Genomic DNA, 21,831 nt, shown 5'->3' with positions numbered 1-21,831 from the left:
CTGTATTTCAGCTGTTTTCAACATGAGAGTACTACAAATCCTAGAGACCAAGACTGTAAATCTGAAGATGTCTCCAATATCCGGAGGTTGCAACCTCTGGCAGGTTGCAGCCATCCCTGCCCTACTCTCAGGATTCTTCAGAAGTACAGTGTGGAAAGGGTTAATGTGTTTTTTCCAATGTTCTCCTCCCCAGATCACGATTATGTCAAAACAAAACATTTCTGTATTTCTGTAGTATAGTGGCCATTTAGCTAAACTAAAATGTTGACCAACATCTTCAGGACAATGCCAGGAGCCAATGACCGCACTCTGTTTCATCTCCGGTTTCCTTGTGCTTGGTGCTGCTTTGCAGCCTGGGCTGGGCTGCCGGGGCTCACGCTGGCAATGAGGGATGCTGCAAGCAGCCTCAGCTCCTCTGCCAGTGGTTCAAAATGACTTAAACTTTACTAAAGACAAAGGTGGTGAGGGTTGTTTTTCTTTTTAATGTAGTCTTTCCTCTTTGTGCTCTGTGATTAGCACTCAGTTTGAATTTTGATCTGATTAGATTAGGAAGGAAACAGAACTGTGAATGGATCCAATGGATCCCAAAGCAAAGTGGAACAGCTTCGTCTTCATCATCCCCAGGAGATGCAGGGCACAGGGCTGGGGTTCAGTGGCCTCTGCAGCCCTGCTGAGTGTCCATGAGGGGTTCAGGGGCCCCTGCAGCCCTGCTGAGTGTCCATGAGGGGTTCAGGGGCCTCTGCAGCCCTGCTGAGTGTCCATGAGGGGTTCAGGGGCCCCTGCAGCCCTGCTGAGTGTCCATGAGGGGTTCAGGGGCCTCTGCAGCCCTGCTGAGTGTCCATGAGGGGCTCAATGACCCCTGCAGCTGTGCTGAGTGTCCATGAGGGGCTCAATGACCCCTGCAGCCCTGCTGAGTGTCCATGAGGGGCTCAATGACCCCTGCAGCCCTGCTGAGTGTCCATGAGGGGCTCAATGGCCCCTGCAGCCCTGCTGAGTGTCCATGAGGGGTTCAGGGGCCCCTGCAGCCCTGCTGAGTGTCCATGAGGGGTTCAGGGGCCCCTGCAGCCCTGCTGAGTGTCCATGAGGGGCTCAATGGCCCCTGCAGCCCTGCTGAGTGTCCATGAGGGGTTCAGGGGCCCCTACAGCCCTGCTGAGTGTCCATGAGGGGTTCAGGGGCCCCTGCAGCCCTGCTGAGTGTCCATGAGGGGCTCAATGACCCCTGCAGCTGTGCTGAGTGTCCATGAGGGGCTCAATGACCCCTGCAGCTGTGCTGAGTGTCCATGAGGGGCTCAATGGCCCCTGCAGCCCTGCTGAGTGTCCATGAGGGGCTCAATGACCCCTGCAGCTGTGCTGAGTGTCCATGAGGGGCTCAATGACCCCTGCAGCCCTGCTGAGTGTCCATGAGGGGCTCAATGACCCCTGCAGCCCTGCTGAGTGTCCATGAGGGGCTCAATGACCCCTGCAGCCCTGCTGAGTGTCCATGAGGGGCTCAATGACCCCTGCAGCCCTGCTGAGTGTCCATGAGGGGCTCAATGGCCCCTGCAGCCCTGCTGAGTGTCCATGAGGGGTTCAGGGGCCCCTGCAGCCCTGCTGAGTGTCCATGAGGGGCTCAATGACCCCTGCAGCCCTGCTGAGTGTCCATGAGGGGCTCAATGGCCCCTGCAGCCCTGCTGAGTGTCCATGAGGGGTTCAGGGGCCCCTGCAGCAGCCAGGGCTGAGTGTCCATGAGGGGTTCAGGGGCCCCTGCAGCCCTGCTGAGTGTCCATGAGGGGCTCAATGGCCCCTGCAGCCCTGCTGAGTGTCCATGAGGGGTTCAGGGGCCCCTGCAGCCCTGCTGAGTGTCCATGAGGGGTTCAGGGGCCCCTGCAGCAGCCAGGGCTGAGTGTGCCACGAGGGCACAGCACGGCAGCACCTCAGGGCAGATAAAAGCCTCAGCCACTCTGCGCCATGCAAGTGGATGCCACATGCCTCCTTCCCGGGGGAAGAGGGACCTTCAGACTGTTTTTAGCTCCTGGAGGGCAGGGAGAGGGGGTGCCTCTTACAAGCTGCTACAGATTATAGATCTGAGCTGGCAGCTCACCCTCCCACCCACCCACGAGCACGGCGCCCAGTGCTGCTGCTGAAAGGGGCCAATGCAGCCCTGCCTGAGTCTGCAGACCCCAAGGCCGGGGTGGGAGAGCCCTCCTGGCACGGGATGGATGCCCACCACTCCTGGGGGCAGTGCCCACCGGCCGTGGGCTCTGAGCACACTGCGGTGCCCACGGCAGAACCCTGCACTCTCAGTAAATAACTTGTGTTTTCCTCAAGACATAATTAGGCCAGCGTGACTCTGCAGGGATGTGCAGGCTGTGGGGACCTGCAGCCAGCAGAGAAAGAGCCTCTCTGAAATGTTCCACCTCTCAAACCAATGCTGGTGTCCTGTGCTGGGCAGCAGCAGCAGGCACCACTGCCCTGCTCCATGCCCACGCCACAGGGACAGACCCTGGGGCAGCTGCATGGCTCAGGCTTTCTTTTCCTTTTTCCCCTTCACCAGGTACATACACACCAGCTGGAGGGTGGAAGCCAACACTGAGCCCCCATCTACACTTCATAAAGAGGAAGGGTGAGGGGAGCTGTTTATTAAGCTCACAGAGGGTTGGATGCTGTGTTTTGCCATTACAGCCTTGTGCAGTCTGGCTGTTGGGCACTGTGCAGGCTTCAGCTGATTCTGAAGTAGCTGGAGCAGAGTGGTGCCTGCCCAGAAATAGAAAAGTATTTTTAAATTAAATTTATTCACTGATTTTCATGAAGACAGATTGTTGTGTGTTTGTTGAAGTGTCATTAGGAGTAGTTGGCGGTGGAACCAGGCTGAGCAGCAGTGAGAGGATGGACGTGTCCTTCCTGTGACTGGGGAGGTCACCCAGGCCACCTGCTTCTGCTCCTCCTCCTCTTCCTCCTCCTGCTGCCTGGTCCCTGCACCTGGCAGGAATGAGTGCGGGTGATTGAGGCCGTGAGCTGTGGGGCAGACACAAAACCAGCTCTGATACCTCTGAGCTGCACGGCCCAGGGCTGGAGCCTCCCCACAGGGACAGGGGGCAGTGGGCAGCCCAGGAGCTGCCTGTGAGCCCTGGCCCTCAGCAGACAGTGCCCAGCGCCCCCACCAGCCCTGGGCTTTCTGCTACACTGCTCCTTTTCCCTGCAGTGCAGAGAGAGCCACGGAGCACCAAGCACAGCATCCTGCCCCTCTGGGATCTGCCCCATCAGTGCTGAACCCGCAGGGATGCAGTTCAAGTTTTAATCCTCCAAGACAAGAAGTAGTATGGACCTGAACACAGGCCTCCAGAAGCTGGTCTCCGTGTAAGTTTGACAGCAGAAAACAGCAGGCTCCAGTTACCTAATTAAACACATGGAAATGGCCCTGCTGCTTGCAAGGCTGCATCACTCCAGGGCCCCCAGGTGCTTGTGACCACCAGTGAGTGCTGCAGGCAGGAGCAGCTATAAATCCTGCTGCCCTGCAGCCCCCAGCCCCAGGAGGGGATGGTGCAGAGCCAGAGGGGCAGCTTGGAGAGGTGAGCACTGACTGAAGCACGGCAGGTGTTGCTGCTGCTTTACTGCTGGGGGACAGGCTGGTTCAGCTGCTGGCTCTGGGTGCACTGTGAGCTCTGGGCGCTCAGTCTGAGTGGGCTTCTCCCACGGCTCGTGCTTGCAGAGCGGGGCTGCCTGTGGGAGGAGGTCTGGCAGCAGCACCAGGCTGCTCCTGAGCTACTGAGAGCACACAGGGCGCTCGGGCCCTTGTGGTGGAGATGCCCTGTGCTGGCAGAGCAGTGTCCTGCCATGTCTGCAGGGCAGAGCGGTGCTCTGGGGGCTCACTTCCATCACCAGGTGGGTTTATCCAGCAAAGGGCCGTTTCCCGGGTGGGCAGTGCCCCTGTGCCCTGGCCAGTGCCCGGGCTGTTCCTTGCCCACTGCACACCTGTTTTCTGGGCTTGGTCCCAGGCTGTGCTGCTGCTCCCAGGAGAAGCCCAGGCAGAGTTGTGTCTGTAGATAAAAGTCAGCACCTGGGAATTTCCCTCTTTGAAGCTCTTTTTCCTGTTTTCCGCTTTGTTTCTTTGTGACCTCAGGAATTTTGTGCTTACCTAGGCAGGCGCAGAGTGAGCTGGCTGCCATCCCGAGCCTGCGGCTCTCCCGGCCGTGCTGGGTGTCTCCGCTCCCGCTGACTTCAGCCAGCAGGAATGTGCAGCGGGCCCTGCCTTCTGCGGGCACGGAAACCTCCTGAGCTCCCAGGGCTCCTGGACATGGAGTCCCGTGGGCTCACGGTGAGCGTGAGGGTGCGTGCGTGCAGCTCTGCCTCTGTGCACCCTCACGAGTTGTGAATGCAGCTCGGTGGAGCGTTAAAGCATCCAGAATTTAAAATAACCTGTGACTTTGGCAATTTGTGAAAACAGCAGGCTGAGCACAAAAGGAAGCCCTGTCAGCCCCTGCGTGAGGGCAGGTGATGCAGCATGACATCACTCCTTAGTTCAGGTCTATTTAGGCACTCAGGACTCCCAAGGAGGTGTTTGATGTTTGCATCAGAGGCTCAGCCCGTGCTGGCCGTGCCTGCAGTGTGCAGGGGCTGCTGCTCTCTGCAGCCCTGCTGCTCCATTCCTGCTGTGTCCCGGCCCCGATGGCAGGCTGGGGGTGCTCTGATGGCAGGCTAAAGCCCTCTTTGGAGCAAGGGTTTGGGTGCAGGAAGGATGTTTGGGAGCACCCGTGGTGGGGGTTGCTGACTCAGGGCTGACAGTGAGCAATCAGCTTCTGCTTGCCATTGATGGCTGCAAGAGTTCTGGGGGAGTGGGACACACCGAGCCCCCAGCCCTGAGACCGGGCTGCTGGGCGCTACCCACCCACCCTCCCTCTGCAGGAGCCAGGGCTGTGCTCTGACTGGGAGGGAAGACAACTCCTGCTTCAGCTCCTTGGATTTTCACAGGATCTGTGCCTGCCTCTGTATTTCACAGCAGAAACCACCCACCTGGCCAGCACTTCAAGCATGTCTGCGTAAGTCCCTGGCAGAGGATGATGGTGGCCAGGAATGCCAAAAATGCTCGGTGTGGGTCAGGTTGCTGGAGACAGACTTTAGTGCCTCCTGATCTGAACATCAGAGCTCGCCCCTGAGCCAATCCTGCAATGTCTTCCATGATTTGGAAATGGTGGTGTTAGGGCAGTGAGTGCCAGGGCTGCTTGACAGGTGCCACCCACTGCAGCTCCTGTGTGCTGCTCTTTTGTGCCTGTTTTCTGCTAATCCAAACAAATCCAGTGCATCTCTGTAGGGGCTGGAACAATGACCAGGCTGATTTGGGGGGTGCATTAGGTACCTCTGAGGTCCCTCCTACCCTGGGGATCCCAAACCAAACCCTGCACATGGCACAGCCAGCCCTGAGCACTGTATCACCTGTCAGGTCTGGCTGGGGCAGCTAATATTTTAAAACTTCTACACCCTTTTAAAATTGTTCATTTAAAAATGTGTTGTTTAATGTCAGATAAAAGATTACAGATGTTCTGAGCTGCTGGCAGATACCAATTGGAGACAGCTGGAAGCAGGCCTTTGCCTTGGCTCATGTGGACAGGTTTGTACAAAAGAGTGCCAGCTGAGACTGTCTCAGTGCTGCTGAATAGGAAACTCCTGAACAGTAGTTAGCAGAATACTTGTACTTTTTGAGGTTCACCTCTAGCTGCAGATGCCAGTATCTCCTGGCACAAGGAATGATGAAATCCAGGTGCAGGCTGCCAGGCCAGAGGGAGTGGTGGCTGTGCTGGCTCTCTGTGACTGCCCTCCCATGCTCTTTGTGTCACACGGGGTGTTGGGACACATCCCTGGTGTGCTGGCACCTGGCTCTCGGCTGCTATGTGCTTGTGGTGATGTGAGCAGGGCTCTGCTGCAGCTGAGAGCCTGGCGCTCATCCCCATCCTGCTCCCTGTGCAGGGCAAGGAGGGCAGCAGGGCTTGCTCTGAGGGAGCACAGCACAACAAAGCCTTTTCCAGCAAAGCTTGCGGGTGGAAACACGCCTTCAAAGTGCAGCTGCCTGTGGCTCCTCTCTGGGCCCAGCTTTCTGCAGTGCTCCAGTGCAGTGCTGTGCTGCTCGGGGCAAGGGCTGGCTCTGCGTTCTGCCCCGTAGCTGCCTGTGGCTCCTCTCTGGGCCCAGCTTTGCTGCAGTGCTCTAGCACAGCACTGTGCTGCTCGGGGCAAGGGCTGGCTCTGTGCTCTGCAGAGCCCCCGGCTGCCCCATCCTTCCTCCCCTGCTGCGGGGGGAGCACGGGCCCCACGCTCGGGAGACACATGTCATTGAAACGCACTGGAACGGAGTCTGAAGTCAAATATAGTGCTGTGATCATCTAGGTCGTGCAGCTTAATGACTTCACTGTTGAATGCTAAATTATTTTTGTTGCATTTTTAGTAAGGCTCGTGCGGGCTGTGAGAAACAAACCCCCGCTGGCCCCGGAGCTGCGGGGCCGTGTGGGCGGCGGGGGCGCCGGCATCCCGCATCCCGCGCCCGCCCGTGCCGGGGCTCCCGCATCCCGCGCCCGCCCGTGCCGGGGCTCCCGCATCCCGCGCCCGCCCGTGCCAGCCCCGCACGCTGCGGGCTCCGGGGGTCGCGGGTGGCGCTGGGGATGGCCTCATCAAACACCACCCGGGAAATCCCCGTTTGGATATTTAATGTGGGAGTACTGACTCGGGGCGTTCAGAACAGCTCAGAAATGTAGAATGGCCGCTTAGGGAACTTCTCTTTTCAGGAGTCACCAGCGCACAGGCACAAAGGAGCGAGGGGTGACACAGCCAGCTCTGTGTCCAGGCCCTGGGGTGACACGGGCAGCAGTTGGCACGGGCTGGCCGTGCCCGGCCGAGTCCTGCAGGGCAGGGGCTGTGCCAGCAGCACAGTCTGGACTGAGCTGGGGCAGCACCCGTGGATAACTGTACTGCCACAGTGGCTCTGCTCGGCTCGCAGCGGTGCTCCCGCTCTGTTCTCTCACTGCTGCTTTGAACTGCCTTTCCTGCCTGATTGTTCCCTCAATCAAAGGAAAATGAGCTCCAATTGAGGTATCTCACAGTGCCGTTTGTGTCGGGCTGTGGCCGCTGGGGACCCTTTGAAGAGCAACAATTCCGAGGCTGGATTCGGCGGGTTCACAGGGGAAGGGCTGGATCCGCCTTCCAAGGGAATCAGCAGGAGCCCGGTGCGGCTCGTGCAAATCGCAGGTTTTCGTACCAAGCGGGATGGGAGGGAGCCTGGCAGCAGCTCTGCAGCGGGGCTGAGGCCATGCAAATCCCAGGTTTCATACCAAGCGGGATGGGAGGGAGCCTGGCAGCAGCCCTGCAGCGGGGCTAAGGCCATGCAAATCGCAGGTTTCATACCAAGCGGGGTGGGAGGCAGCCTGGCAGCAGCCCTGCAGCGGGGCTAAGGCCATGCCAAGGGCGGCTCCAGGGCCAGGAGCTCCCCAGGCGTGCTCAGACCTGCTCTCTTGGGGCAGGGAACATCTTATACTGTCCTTGTGCTGAGGCTTCCCGCAGCCCAGGGGACCCTCAGAGCAGATCTGTAGTGACAGAAACTGCTCGTGGTGGCTGTTTGGTCCGTGGAAGGGCTGTGCAGTGGAATTACTAACAGGCTGCTTCTAAAGTGCCATCCTAGGATTTCATTAATAAACTTTTAAAAGATAATGAATTATTAACCTATTGAGAGCATTACACTTTAACAGTGCTGGATTTGAGCTGAAAGAAGTTAAATGAAGTCTCTGCCTACATCCTGCCAAGGATGAGTCCCTCTGGATATGTAGTGATGGATATGCACTAAAACCTTGTAACTCCAAAAAAAAAGGAGATTTTAACTCCTGTTGGGGACCTACGTGATTCAAGTAGGTGTTGGGAGATGTTTAAAGCCCAGACAGCAGTTACCTGGAGATGTGTTTGTACCACATGTGCTCTTTATTTTACTCCTTGAAAGGTCAGAGGAGCTCGAGGTGCCCAGGCAGGGATGGGCACAGAAGCCAAACCCTCAGTGACAGAGACCAGGCCAGTGAGGTCCCAGTCTGGGTGACAGGGCATCTCTGAGGATGGGCTGTCCTGGGGTGGGTCTGGGTCCCAGGCTGCCTGGACATGGACAGTGCTGGGGGAAGGAAGCTGCATGAGTGACTGTCTCCTAAAATTGAAAACCAAACCCAGAATGGTCCAAAAGGCCCTAAAAGGCACCAAGAATTACAAATAGGGATTGCGCACTAACGAGAGAATATCTTAATTAGATCTTGCAACCTGTAGAGGAACACATTACATGAAAATGAAACTGAGCTTTGTGCTCTCAGGGTTTCAGTGTGAGAATGGGAGAGCAATTATTCACGTTTGCAATTTGTGAGGCTGGATTGCTTTTTCTCTGAACTTGTCTTTTTAACTTTTTACCTTGTCAGAGAATTATGAAAAGCTACTGGGATGATGTATTTGGGGTAGTTCTTATCACAGCACGTGGCAGAAGCATTTCCATGGTTTCAGAAACATGGATAGAGTTTCCCATTTAATCCTCTCCTTCCAGGTTAACTCCTTTCTTGCTGTGGTGTCCAGCCTGGCCCCCACTCACCAACCTGCTATTGACTTCACTACCGGTGATATTTTCTCTTTGTGGATTTCCATCAATATTTAATGCGGCGGTGTCGGTTGTGCTGTAAGATGAGAGGATCTACTAGAGACCTTGAATTATACATCCCGTGCGGGGGGAGGCTGGAAGTGCTTTCTTTTGGGCCCGGGCTCTTGGCGCCGATCCGCAGGAGCTGCAGCTGGAGCCCAGAGATGGAGGAGCCCCAGCAGCGGCAGGAGGAGCGGCCCCGCAGGGTGAGGTTCCGCATCTCCTCGGCCGGCAGCGGCCGGCTGCTCAAGCAGGTCTACGAGGACGGGCAGGAGCTGGAGCCGCCGGCCGAGGAGCGCTCGCGGCGCTTCCTGCGCCACAGCTTCGAGCCCGAGGAGCCGCCGTGCGGGCCCGGGGAGCTGCCGGGGAGCGCCGAGAGCCCGTGCTGGCCCACGGCCCTGACGGCCCGCAGGATCAGCGTGCTGAGGGAGAGCCAGCACCGGGGGCTGCTGGGGAGCGCGGGCCTGCTCCGCGACTGCCGCCCGGGCAGCGGCCTGTGCGAGGTGAGCGCTGTACCCCTGACTGACCGTGTGGGGTAAATACTGCCCTTGGGTGTCCCCTGCCAGCCTCTGTGGGGTGAGCGCTGTACCCCTGACTGACCGTGTGGGGTAAATACTGCTCTTGGGTGTCCCCTGCCAGCCTCTGCGGGGTGAGTGCTGTACCCCTGACTGACCGTGTGGGGTGAGTATTGCCCTTGGGTGTCCCCCTGCCAGCCTCTGCGGGGTGAGTGATGTCCCCGGAGATACCCTGTGGGGTAAATACTGCCCTTGGGTGTCCCCTGCCAGCCTCTGCGGGGTGAGTGATGTCCCCCTGACAGCCTGTGCAGGGCATATACTGCCCACGGTGTCCCCTGCCAGCCTCTGTGGGGTGAGTGATGTCCTTGGTGTCCCCTGCCAGCCCCTGCAGGGTAAGTGCTGCCCATGGCTGTCCCCCTCTGGCTCAGCTCTGGGGTAAATCCTGCTTGGAGCCTCACACCTCAGCCTCATCCACATAAAACTCTCCTGTCAAGCCAGGACTTGAAAAGGGTGCTTGTGAATCTCCAGCCACTGTTCTAGGAATTCTGTGTGCTGAATATGCCACATGCGGCAGGATCCTCAGGGTCTGCAGGAGGGAACAGCATCTGCCAGCTGTGCTCTGGCTTCTCCTGGTCCTGGTCTGCATGTGTCCATTGGGTAGAGTAAAAGAGAAAATTTCCTTACCTATTGATATCTGTACTTGGGAATCCTACTGCATCTAGATCAGTCAAATGTAAGGAGGATGTTAAGTTAATGAGATAGATTTAAAATATTAAAGTTGTGTGACTTTGGCTGGCAGGAAGCCAGTGCTGCCATCAGGGTGCCAGGTGTCTGCATGCCCTGGCGGCCAGAATTCCTCTTTGGCTACTTTGATAATCCCAGTTTAGTTTCACTGGCTATTTTCTTAACATATGACTAATGCCACTGATAGAGAAGTGCTTATTTAGTCTTTATAAAGAGGCAGTACCTGCACAATATGTGTAAATACTTTTTATGGATTTGAATGCACTGAAAGTCTGTTAATTCCTGGCGTTCATCAAAGCTGTGCGTGGGAAACCCAGGTGGCTGCTATTTGACACACAGGACATGCAGTTTGCCTGCAAACATCAGACCACGATGAATCTCTCCTGCCCAAGCACAGTGCACTGCTGTGATCTTATCCAGCCCGTTAATTTGTTTTGCATTCTTGGGTAATGCTCCTGTCCCTCCCCGGTGTCCCCAGCCACAGATACCCGGGGTGACCACACTGTCCAGTAGCAGCTTGCACTGCATCCACAGGCACTTGGTGCTTGCAGACACCGTGTCTGTGACACACACGAGGCTCTCACCTCCTGCAGGTGGGCAGGACTTGTGCTCACCTGCCTCCCCCTCGTGCTCCTCCCCACGGGGAGCAGGAGCCCCAGTGCCAGGAGAGCACAACCACTGCAGCAGCTGGTGTGACTCAGGGCATTTTGTAGGAGAAGGTTCTCCTTCTGCATGGCCTCCTGACACAGACACCTAGAGTGCCTGTGAAATATGAAGAGTGTGTAAAACAATAGGCCCCAGTAACTCCATATGACACCAGGGAGGAGGGACCAGGTCAGCAAAGTGCTGCTCTCAGGGGAATGTTTGACCAAGTTTAGCTTTAAAATGACTAGAAAAAAAATATATAAATTCACCCAGTTGGGCTGTACCTCCACCAATCTGCTGGATGCTCTGGGGGTGGTCAGGGGAGCTGGCCTGGTGCAGGGGACACTCTGCTGGAAGCTCAGGGACCACCAGTCTTTGCAGAGTGAATTTATACTGGTGAGACACTGACAACTTCCTTCAGGATTCCCCAGTTGTAGATTTTGGCAAGATCATCATCTACACCAATAACCTGAAAATCATCCGTGCACCGATGGACGAGAAGGAGCTCATGAGAAGAATGATCCAGACTGAGGGAATAAATGACTGGACGTTTGTGTACCGGGAGAAGAAAGAGCGACTTGGTGATGGGCATAAAACAGATGTGGAGAATATGGTCACGTGCAACCAGCATGTGCTGGTAAGAGAAAATGGAAAGTGCTTTTTCCCCACAACCCTGCTCCAACCACCCAAGCCCCATCCATTTCTGTATCTGGCTCCCAGCTAAGTTTGGCTAAAAAGCACCACTCTGTTTCCCTCAGGAGATAACAACCAACACTGTGCTGAGATCCTGCTCTGGGGACAGTGCTGGCTCCAGGTGCTCATGTCTCCCTCTGATTTCTTCCCCTAGAGATGGCTGGCATTTACAGAGCTTGGCTGGGCTCCATGCCTGGTCACCCCTCCCAGTGGGATAAGAGCAGGCCAGAGTTTCTCCAGCCTGACAAGGCTAAACACAGCTGCTCTGTGGCTGAGACTGCTTCAGGCTAAAATTTTAGTATCAGCTGAAATAAGGTTGTGCCTTACATTTGCTTTCTCACGGGGGAGTCTTTGTTGGTCAGAATCCCAATTAGTCTGACCATGATTTGATCCCACAAAACCTAATGCTGTCATGTGGAGCTGATACAGTTTCATGGAACTGAGCGTGGGTCACTGCGGTCCTTCTGCTGCCAGGAACTTCAAGGTGGGATTTGAAAGAGGGTGCCTGGCACAGTGGGAGAGAGGCAGGCACAAAGGACAGCTCGAAAGAAAGTGTGCATGGTGGTGATGAGGGATTTGGGCAGAGAAGGTGACGAGCAATCCCTGAAGAAATGAAGTGTGGCTCAAACCTGAGGCTACAGAGTGGAAAGGGTGTGATAAAAAATGGCAGGAGGATGGGTGGAGCTGTGCAGAGGAGAAAGATGAGTTTGGAGTATTGTGTTATAAGCCCAGTTACACTATCTGCTCATTTTCTAGCAGCAGCCACAAATTGTCCCCAAGCATGTGGGAGCCTTTTTGTCCAAGTCCTTGCTGTGGAGAACTGATTGTCATGGGCAGAGTGGTGTGTCAGGAGCAACCGTGATGGCAAAGGCTGGGAGAGAGACCTTCCATCTCCCAACAATGACCCTGATTTTGGAATCTCCCACCCACTAACAAGTTTTTTTCTGTGTCTGCTGCAGGAGGGCTATGCTGAACACTGCTGCTCCCAGTGCAGAGGCTCGGGCTGCGCTCCCTGCTCGCTGTGCCACGGCAGCAAGTTCTCCATGCTGGCAAACCGATTCCGGGAGTCCTACCGGGCGCTGCGCTGTCCGGCGTGCGACGAGAGCGGGCTGCAGCCGTGCTGGGTGTGCGCCGCCTGAGCCGGGCCCGCCTGCCCGCGGCGGGGACGGGGTTAACGGGCGGGAAGGTGCTCTGGACACGGGGAAAGGCGCTCTGTACATAGGGAGCACTCTGGACACGGGGAAAGGCTCTCTGTGTGTGGGGAAAGGCTCTCTGTGTGTGGGGAAAGGCACTCTGTGCATAGGGAGCACTCTGGACACGGGGAAAGGCTCTCTGTGTGTGGGGAAAGGCTCTCTGTGTGTGGGGAAAAGCTCTCTGTGTGTGGGGAAAGGCACTCTGTACATAGGGAGCACTCTGGACACGGGGAAAGGCTCTCTGTGTGTGGGGAAAGGCACTCTGTGCATAGGGAGCACTCTGGACACGGGGAAAGGCTCTCTGTGTGTGGGGAAAGGCACTCTGTACATAGGAGCACTCTGGACACGGGGAAAGGCTCTCTGTGTGTGGGGAAAGGCACTCTGTGCATAGGAGCACTCTGGACACGGGGAAAGGCTCTCTGTGTGTGGGGAAAGGCACTCTGTGCATAGGGAGCACTCTGGACACGGGGAAAGGCTCTCTGTGTGTGGGGAAAGGCACTCTGTGCATAGGGAGCACTCTGGACACGGGGAAAGGCTCTCTGTGTGTGGGGAAAGGCACTCTGTGCATAGGGATCACTCTGGACACGGGGAAAGGCACTCTGTGCATAGGGAGCACTCTGGACACGGGGAAAGGCGCTCTGTACATAGGGAGCACTCTGGACACGGGGAAAGGCTCTCTGTGTGTGGGGAAAGGCTCTCTGTGTGTGGGGAAAAGCTCTCTGTGTGTGGGGAAAGGCACTCTGTACATAGGGAGCACTCTGGACACGGGGAAAGGCTCTCTGTGTGTGGGGAAAGGCACTCTGTGCATAGGAGCACTCTGGACACGGGGAAAGGCTCTCTGTGTGTGGGGAAAAGCACTCTGCATAGGAGCACTCTGGACACGGGGAAAGGCTCTCTGTGTGTGGGGAAAGGCTCTCTGTACATAGGGAGCACTCTGGACACGGGGAAAGGCTCTCTGTGTGTGGGGAAAGGCTCTCTGTGTGTGGGGAAAGGCACTCTGTACATAGGGAGCACTCTGGACACGGGGAAAGGCTCTCTGTACATAGGAGCACTCTGGACACGGGGAAAGGCTCTCTGTGTGTGGGGAAAGGCTCTCTGTACATAGGGAGCACTCTGGACACGGGGAAAGGCTCTCTGTGTGTGGGGAAAGGCACTCTGTGCATAGGAGCACTCTGGACACGGGGAAAGGCGCTCTGGACGTGTGTCACTGTGGGTGTGAAGCTGCTCCTGGGAGCAGGAGAGGGGCAGCGTCAGCCTGTCCGGTGTGCAGGTGGTGTCTGTGCAGCTGCAGTCGGTACTGGGACCAGGCTGTGCCAGTGCAGGTGCACAGTCACTACTGGTGCCAGCTGGTACCAGTGCAGGTGCCCAGGGGTGCTGGTACCAGTGGAGTCCAGCCCAGGTCTGTACCCTGTTTGTGCCAGCAGTGCCTCTCTGGGTTTAACCTGCTGGACACCAACAGTGGCACTGCCATTGCAGTTCTCTCTCTGTGCCCTGCAGGGTCACAAGCATTTCCCGAGGTTTTGCTGATTTTGCTGATCTGACACCTGCTTCAGTGACACAGGGGTTCCTTTGGGGTCTGATTTATGGCGGGAATTGAAAATCCTTCCCAAATCTGGAGATATAAAAAAAAATGTATGTGAATTTATTATTCTAAATAGAAGTTATTAAGTTTTAGCCTCCCTACAAGGAAGGGCTGAATTAAATCTCTCCTGAATGCTGCTCAGCATTTCTCAGGACCAGGCTGAGGGTGAGCAGCACAACTCTTGCTTAATGCTAATCCCATGTTGTAATCTGCAGCAGGTAAACTCTAATTAGTGAGATGAAGCAACGATGGGGATCCTTTGCAGGCTGCCACTGGTGCACAGAGCACAGGGGCTGTGCTGTGGGAGCCTGAGGTAAACAGGGAAAATGCTATTTTTTCTCTAAAGCATTAACTTATTACTGTTATATTCAGGAGTGATGTCAGTGCAGCCTTAACTCCCGTATTACCTCTGAGACCCTGATGAGTTAGAGGCTGCTCACATGTGCTTCACGCTGAGGCTGCAAGTCCAGGCAGGGTCATTTATGGCCAAGTTTCTCTTCTCCTGTGGTAGGTTATGAGGTTTCTCTGCAATACTGAAATTATTCAAAATAATTCTGTTCTAGCTCCTACACTTCCATGTGTTTTCTGCTGAAATTGTGCTGTGGGTACTGAGGGTTTCTTTTTTTAAAAGTGCATCAATCTGCAGGAGATACTCGATTGGCCTCATTTATCATACCAGTATCTGCAATGTCAAAAAATGTTCCTTGGGGCATCACTGAGGGCAGGTGAGCCTTCCCAAATCAAAAATTGCTGTCAGGCAGATCTCTTCTCTCAAATGCAACCTGTTTGATCTCAGTTTGTTGGGCTTGCTGGAGAGTTTGCTGGCCTAAGATAACAAAAAAGTAACCAGGCAAAATTGCCGGATGGTGTTTACAATAAAACTAGACACAAATATGCACTTATAAAATCAATATTTATTGTTCTTTGGTAATTACGATGTTTCTCAACTGCTGTCACTCCTCCTGGCTGTGTCAGCAGTTCCCATCGTGTGGGATGATGGTTCCCATCATCCAGGGGTGATGCCTGTGCCCAGGAGCTGAGCTCTGCCCCCGCTCAGGCCTATCCCACAGGTTCCAGTGTCCTGGGGACAAGCAGAGCAGGGATTTGCTTCCCCAGCCTCCAATGTGCTCCTTTCATTTTTGGTAATACGCTGGCTTGATTTACCCAATAAATGCTCGTATTTCACACGGCAGAAGTTTGAACTGTCCTGCAGCATCCTGTGAGCTGCCTGCCGAGGCAACGGGCTACTTGTCACGTGCTGCTGCTGTTATTTCTGCTGCATTCAGAGCCCCCCATGCCTCCCTCCCTGCCCTCTGGGCTGGTGGCACGGCGAGGAGGACACGAGCTGAGCCCCAGCACTGCCCTGCTCCACAGTGTGGCTCTGTCACCAGCTCAGCAGCACAGATCAGCACAGACCTGGCGCTGGCCATGGCCCACCCTGATGGGCACAGCTGGGGCCCCCCTTGGGCAGTGCCCCCTGACCTGCCCCGGGCAGCCTGGCTGCTGCTGCTGCCATCCCAGCTGGACAGTCAGTTCTGCTGGGTGTCCTTTTATCAAAAATTGTCAGATCTTTACAGACTGGATTACTTTATGGGTCAGGGCAGGAGTGGAGGATGACGTGTTGCACTTCTGCTGAAAAATAACAAGTTTTTCCTGTTTGCTGAAAGCCTGGGAAGATGACATGGGACTTGCTGAACTCACCAGGCTTCTGCATGTGATCTCAGCTGGAGTGTCTTTGATGAGAATGGTGGAGGAAATACAGGAATCTCTAAAAAATGTGGGTTTGGTTTAATTGAGCACCTTTTTTTTTTTTTTTTCCTGGCATTTAATGGCTCAATAATAGAAGCAGACCCCTGGAGTGGTGGTGTGCCAAAACCCAAACTACCCTGTATGTGATATTCTTTTATAAAGGAAAACTCCAAGTATTCTTGCAGCTACCAGGACTTTGAACAGTAAATACAGGCAAAGATGCTTAGTCTGGAGTATATTTCTCATGTTTTTTGTTAACTTTCTACAGCTTGTTTTACCTTAGAACTTCTACAGTTCTTGTTTTGCCTTAGAACAGGAGCACACGAAAAGGAATTTAAGGGTTTGTCTAAAGAAAAAACAAACCCAAGAGCAAAAAGCAACCATTCCTTCTCTTGCCCTGCTGCAGAACTCCAGACCGTGTCTGGCAGCTCGGGCAGCCTCACTCACTGGCTGTTGTTGGCTGCCACACCATGGCCAAGCGATGGATGTGCTCTGCACGGCATGGGAAAGCTGGCAGCAAACTCGGGAGAGAGAAGCCAGGGCCTCCTCCTGCCGACTCTCCCGAGCGCCTGGCAGTTCAGGTGACAGGAGAAGCAGAGTTAGTGCCTCTGTGCCGCAGGGTTTGGGCCACAGCAGGAGTGCAAAGGGAATTGTTCCCGTGTTCCTCGTCTGTGTGACCCAGGAGGGGCAGCTGGAGCTGACAGGGGGGCTGGCAGCAGCAGGGTGCAGAACTGGGAGGTTAAATGGTTAAATCATCCTGTTTGTAGGTGCTGCAGGGCTCTAACCCAGAGCGCAGTGGCATTGGAGAGGTGATTCCCAGAGTTCCTAATAAATGCCTTGGTTAAAGCTGACTCCTGCTCCTGCCCTGGTTCCCTGTTGTGACTCTGCAGGTGGAGCCCTGGAATGTGGCTGTGCTGCAAATCAGGCTGGGAAGGTGCGACCAGACAAGCTCTCAGAGACACCAGAGCCTTGGAATGTTGGGGTTCTTCAAGGCCATGTTAGTGCCAAAACACCTCCCGGCCCACAGAAATGCCACCTGTGGCCTCAGCTGGGGATTTTGTGTATCAGCTGCACCTTGTGCTCCATGGGGATGGAGCACAGAAGTCCCTTGGACAGTGGAAAGCACCACTGTGGGGTTTGGGATTTTTTGGGCAGCCTTTAATTGATTGAAGGGGTTGTTTTAAAGTGAGCAGGACCAAAGCACTTTGTTCAGGTGTGATGAATTGTTCTGTGTTTGAAATATGTGCGTCCATATGTGAAAGGGTTTTGTATTTATCAATCTTTATCACAGTGATTAATCTGTGCAGTGGGTTTTTAATTTACATTCATTCACAGCCACCACCCTTCCAAAGCAGAAAACAAGTAGAGGAATCTGGAAATCTTTAGCTGAATTTGCAATATCACTGCCTTATTTCCCTGCAGTTAAAAAAGAAAGAGTTGGAATATTTATGAGTTTAAACATTATTATTTTTGCAAGTCTTTGAGGCTGTCATTTTTATTTATGTGAGCTACATTTGATCTACATGTAAAGCCAGCCCTTCATTGCTTTGAAATCTTTTGATTTTATACAAACTGCTCTGTGTGAGCTGCAGTGATGCCTCTGCTGCAGAACTCTGTGCAGCCTGGTGATTCCCCTGCCACAACTTCTGGGAAATGCCACTGGTACCTTCTGGAAAGGATGGCACAGATTCCAGCCAGCACAGGTACGTGGGGTTGGAGCTCCCTGGATTCAGAATAATGGCCAATGTGACCCATTCTGCTCGGTGCTGTTAGTGGGAAACTGTCCATGCATTTGCTGGGTGATGGATGAGGGCACAGCAATTCTTGGTGTAGTTTTATTTGCTGGGTTTTTGCAAGTGGAGAACAGCTGGTTCTGGTTGGAGCAATGTAAGGGGTGGCTCTGGAACCACTGGGACCCCCAGGCTGATGTGCTGAGGGATTCTGGAAAGACTCAAAGCCAGCAGTGGAGTGGGGAAAATAATTCGGACTTCTGGGTGGGTTACAGGCAAAGTCAGCTTTGTGGTTGCTCTAGGTCCAGTCAGTGTGATGGAGGAGACAATTCCTTGGAATAAGGAAATCATTCTGGAAAGAAATTTATTACTGGAGCGCGTTACCGATTTTAGGAGAAGTGTGCGCGCTTTGTGGGGCTACCTGTCCCTGTTTGCCAGGCTTTGGCATTCTGAGGGGTGGTGTGCGGGGCTGGGCACTGCTGAGAGCTGGGTCTCTCTCCCCCCAGGTGTCTCTCTCTCCCTGCCCAGGTGTCTCCAGGTGTCTTTCCCGGTCCCTCTCCCTGCGCCCCGCGGGCGCCGCGCGATGGCCGCACGGTGGCGCCACTGCCCGGGAGGTGCCGGGGGATCGAGAGGGGGGACAGAGGGACACCGGGGACAGAGGGACACCGGGGACAGAGGGACGCGAGGACACCGGGGCCAGCGGAGGGCCGGGTGAGCGGGGCCCGGGGTCTCTGAGGTCCGGCTGCCCCAGCCCCGTGCCCGGCCAGCCCCGTGCCCGGCCAGCCCCGTGCCCGGCCAGCCCCGCGGGGCGAGCGGCACCGGCACCGGCTGGGGACGGGGCTGTGCTGCCCCCGGAGCTCCTGGGACCGGGGGGACCACGGGGACAGTCCATCCCCCCGGGAACGGGACCTCGCAGTGGCTGTGCCTGGCTGCACGCTCCGGTTCTGGGGCTCTTCTCCTCTCCCAGTCATTATTACAGCTGCTTGCAGACTTGTAATGCTATTGCTCTCACAGTTACGTGTGGGAAATTGAGTCTATTTCTGTTTAAATACTGCGTAATAGAACCCGCTATTTAGTGAAAGATTTATGTAAATGGCTCTTTGTTTCACACGATTGGGCCTCGGAGAGTGCAAGTTACATCGATAATGTAATTATGCCACTACTGCCATTTCAAAGCAGCACGCACTGGAGAAGCCTCCAATTTTGGTATAGAACAGGCCTTGAAAACCTCCTGCTTTTTCAATCAACTTGTATTGCAGCAGGAAAAACCAGAAGGGCTAGGTTTATTGAAGTTTATTTCTGGAGTTGTCAACCTTTTTACCTTAGAACACCAGATTCCTTTTACATCAGAATTTTGTTATATCAGAATTTTGGAGCACGTGTGATTGCACATCATAATTGTACCACGTAACTGTGTTAGCCTTAAAATGCAATTTCCCTAAAGCTTTGTGTTCTCTTTCATGCCAGGCTGATGGCAGTATTTCTTCAGCCTGGCACTTGTATTAGTATGGGAGCCACAGTAATGTTGTGGTACTATCTGGGATCACCAAATTATCTTGTGCTTTACAGTGCAGTTTGTCATCCAGGTGAATGTTGATTGCCTTTTGCGATGGGGAGCCAGGTTCCTCCTGTGTCTCATTGCTAGCCAGGGTTTTGTACCCTCCCAAGCAGAGTGCTCAGAAGTGCTGTTGTGTGCCTGCTTTCCTTACACAGGATGGTGCCCTCCAGCAGCCTATACTGCATCTAGGATGAATTAACAGTTGTGGCACCACGTGGGAAACAGTGCTGTAGGACCTGGGGGGAAACAGCCCGCCTCCTTCCTCCTACAGGAACTGCAATCAAATGCTCATTTCGGATGAAACAGCAACTCTCAGGCATTATATTTTTAGTTCTCAGTGCTTTAATCCCCAGAGTTTCAGCCCCCAAATTCTTTCTGTGTAGTTAGAGATTTGGTGGTGGTTTCTGGTGCCAGGTTTGTGCTGTTTGTGGCTGTTAGTGAGGTGCTGAGAGCCCCATGCCAGTGCTGCCCTCTCTGCAGGGCAGGGAGCTGCTCCTCCTTTCCTGGAGCTCCTCTGCTCTCTGCTTGTGGGGAGGCTCCGTGCCATCCACGGGATGTGCTTGCTCCAGTCCAGAATCCAGACCCCACCGAAGGCAGCTGTTCCAGAAGGTGCTCCCTGATCCCAGAGAATTCTTTCCCCTGGGCTGCCTGCCAGCTGGCCGCTCCTCTGGGAGCGTTCTGTTCTTGATCTGGGTCATTAAATATTAAAAGGCAAAGTGATTCTAAAAGCCAGCCGTTTTTTAGAAGTACTAAATAACTGTAATTTGTTTCCTAATAGATAGTTTTGTCCTTGTCACCGAGTCCAACTCAATAGAGAAAAGTGTGTGATGAGACAGGGCTGCTGTGTAAATCCTGTGCACAGCGTGTTTGCCTGCCTGGAGAGCGGGCTGGGAACAGCAGCTGGTGTGGGGCAGGATGGAGCCAAACTCAGTGTGTGCTGGGGTCCCTGAGCGCCTCTGCCCCCAGCCATTGCCCACCCAGCTCTGCCAGGAACAGGGGGTCCCTCCAGGGCTGAGGGAGGGTCCTGTCCCCACGGGGCTGTCAGTGCCACCTGTGTCCCCTCACTGTGGGAGGGTCCTGTCCCCATGGGGCTCTCAGTGCCACCTGTGTCCCCTGGGCTCCGTGGGGCCCTGGCTGGCAGTGCTGGGTGCAGGTGCCCTCCTGATCCCCATGACAGCCCTGTTACAACCCGCTGGCAAAGCAGCACCAGCACTGGGTTATGCTTAAAAAAAAAAAATGAAATCTTCCCCAAGTGCTCTGTAATTTGCCAGCATTTCTGCTTGTGCATTTGCTGTGCTGTAAAGTCTTCCAATTCTTTGTTTTTATTTAAAAAATGGTAATATATGCTGCTGTGACTCTTCCCTTCTGATTCTCCTCTCTCATCAGGTTTGCATTTGGGGATTACTTATGGAGACTTGCAACGTGCCAGAATGTAATTCCTGAAATTGTAAGAGAGGTAATTTAGTCAAGTTGTAAAACCTTCATGCTTTGCTGTGGTTTGTCGTGTTCCAAAGGATCCCATTTCCTCAGATGGCTTTTATAAAGAATTAGAGAAGCTGCTGTGCAGAAGTGGGGGCCCTTCCCGGTGCCTGCTCAGGTGGGTGGTGCTGCCTCGCAGGTAACTCTGGAACGGCTCCTGTGACCCTCCCTGCCGGGCTGTCAGTGCAGGGGGGCTGCAGGTCTGGGGGGGCTGCCTGGCGCTGGGCACCCCCCAAGCCTTGGAGGGTTTGTGTGGCCCCTGGGAGGGCTGAGTGCTCTCCGTTGGGACAATCGGGCTGATGTGCCCTCCAGAGCCCTCAGTCCTGCCTCTGAGGCCAGTAAGGCTGCCCAAACACTGGGAACTGAGTCTACCCTATCTTGTTTGGTTTAAAGCTATAATCCTTCCATTCCCCTGTTAACCTAACCCTAACCTGGCACCTACTTGGAAGAAGAATCTTGACTTAGGAGAAAAGAAATGCAGCTCTGCAAACTCACGGCGTGACACGGGCTGTGTCCTGTGCAAGTGAGGGCTCTGTGGGGCTGGGAGAGCCGGGAGCCCCAGCCTGGGCAGTGCTGGGCACTGGGCAGCCCCTGTGCCTGCTGCAGGCCCAGACCCTCAGAATTGGCTTTTTGCTGCTTTTTGAGTGCTCGGAGGGACAGGGCTTCAATTAAGATTTCTTGGGCCCTTGAATGCATTGGCAGCACAGCTGTGGATGTCCTGGAGCTCTCCTCTGGCTGCTTCACACACCAGGTCGGGTTCTTTGGCCAGAGCACAAATAATTGCTGGAAATTAATTTTGCGAGCAGCTCTGCAGCCGGAGCAGGCTGCCTGCTGCTCTGCACAGCAGGTGAGGCAGAGCCTCTGCTGTGCTCCCGTGTCCACCAGCAGATGCTTGCACAGAAGCTTAAAAATTATCAGCTCCCTGCTGCTTGCCAGCCCCTGGCAGGGAGCATGCTCCTCCCCAAACCATTCCCTTCCTCTCCTCTGTGGGTGTCTGCCCTGCCCCAGAGCTGTGAGCTGGGCCTGGAGATCATGCCTGCTGCAGAGGGGACACAGAAATGTCTGCATGCACGTTTATGGCAGGATCAGAGTGGAATTTCTAATCCCGGTAGCTTCGAAATGAGCAGGTATGTGATACATGTGACTGTCCTTAAAGAAAAAGATTTATTTCCAGCTGATGTCAACCCCATTAATTCCTACTTTGTTCTGATGTCTCTTGTAATTCGTCGTTGCCTTGCCTGGTGCTGCTCCCTGGGAGTGTGGCAGGGCTGTCCTGCAAGGTCCACGTGACTCCAGAAAGCTCTGAGGGTGTTAAAGAAAAAA

At 54.6% G+C, this 21,831-nt stretch overlaps 1 protein-coding gene across 1 annotated transcript; it reads left to right on the top strand.

The window, feature by feature from the left end:
* Nucleotides 1-8,784: 8,784 nt before the first annotated feature.
* On the top strand, nucleotides 8,785-12,356 carry GRXCR2 (glutaredoxin and cysteine rich domain containing 2). The gene is made up of 3 exons (XM_059483976.1): nucleotides 8,785-9,123; nucleotides 10,946-11,161; nucleotides 12,177-12,356. The coding sequence occupies exons 1-3, from the start codon at nucleotides 8,785-8,787 to the stop codon at nucleotides 12,354-12,356; spliced, it is 735 nt and encodes a 244-aa protein (XP_059339959.1).
* The last annotated feature ends 9,475 nt before the right edge of the window (nucleotides 12,357-21,831 follow it).

Source organism: Ammospiza nelsoni, chromosome 16 (genome assembly GCF_027579445.1).
Source record: "Ammospiza nelsoni isolate bAmmNel1 chromosome 16, bAmmNel1.pri, whole genome shotgun sequence".
NCBI classification, from domain to species: Eukaryota; Metazoa; Chordata; class Aves; order Passeriformes; family Passerellidae; genus Ammospiza; species Ammospiza nelsoni.
This window is presented reverse-complemented; position numbering and strand designations above follow the sequence as displayed.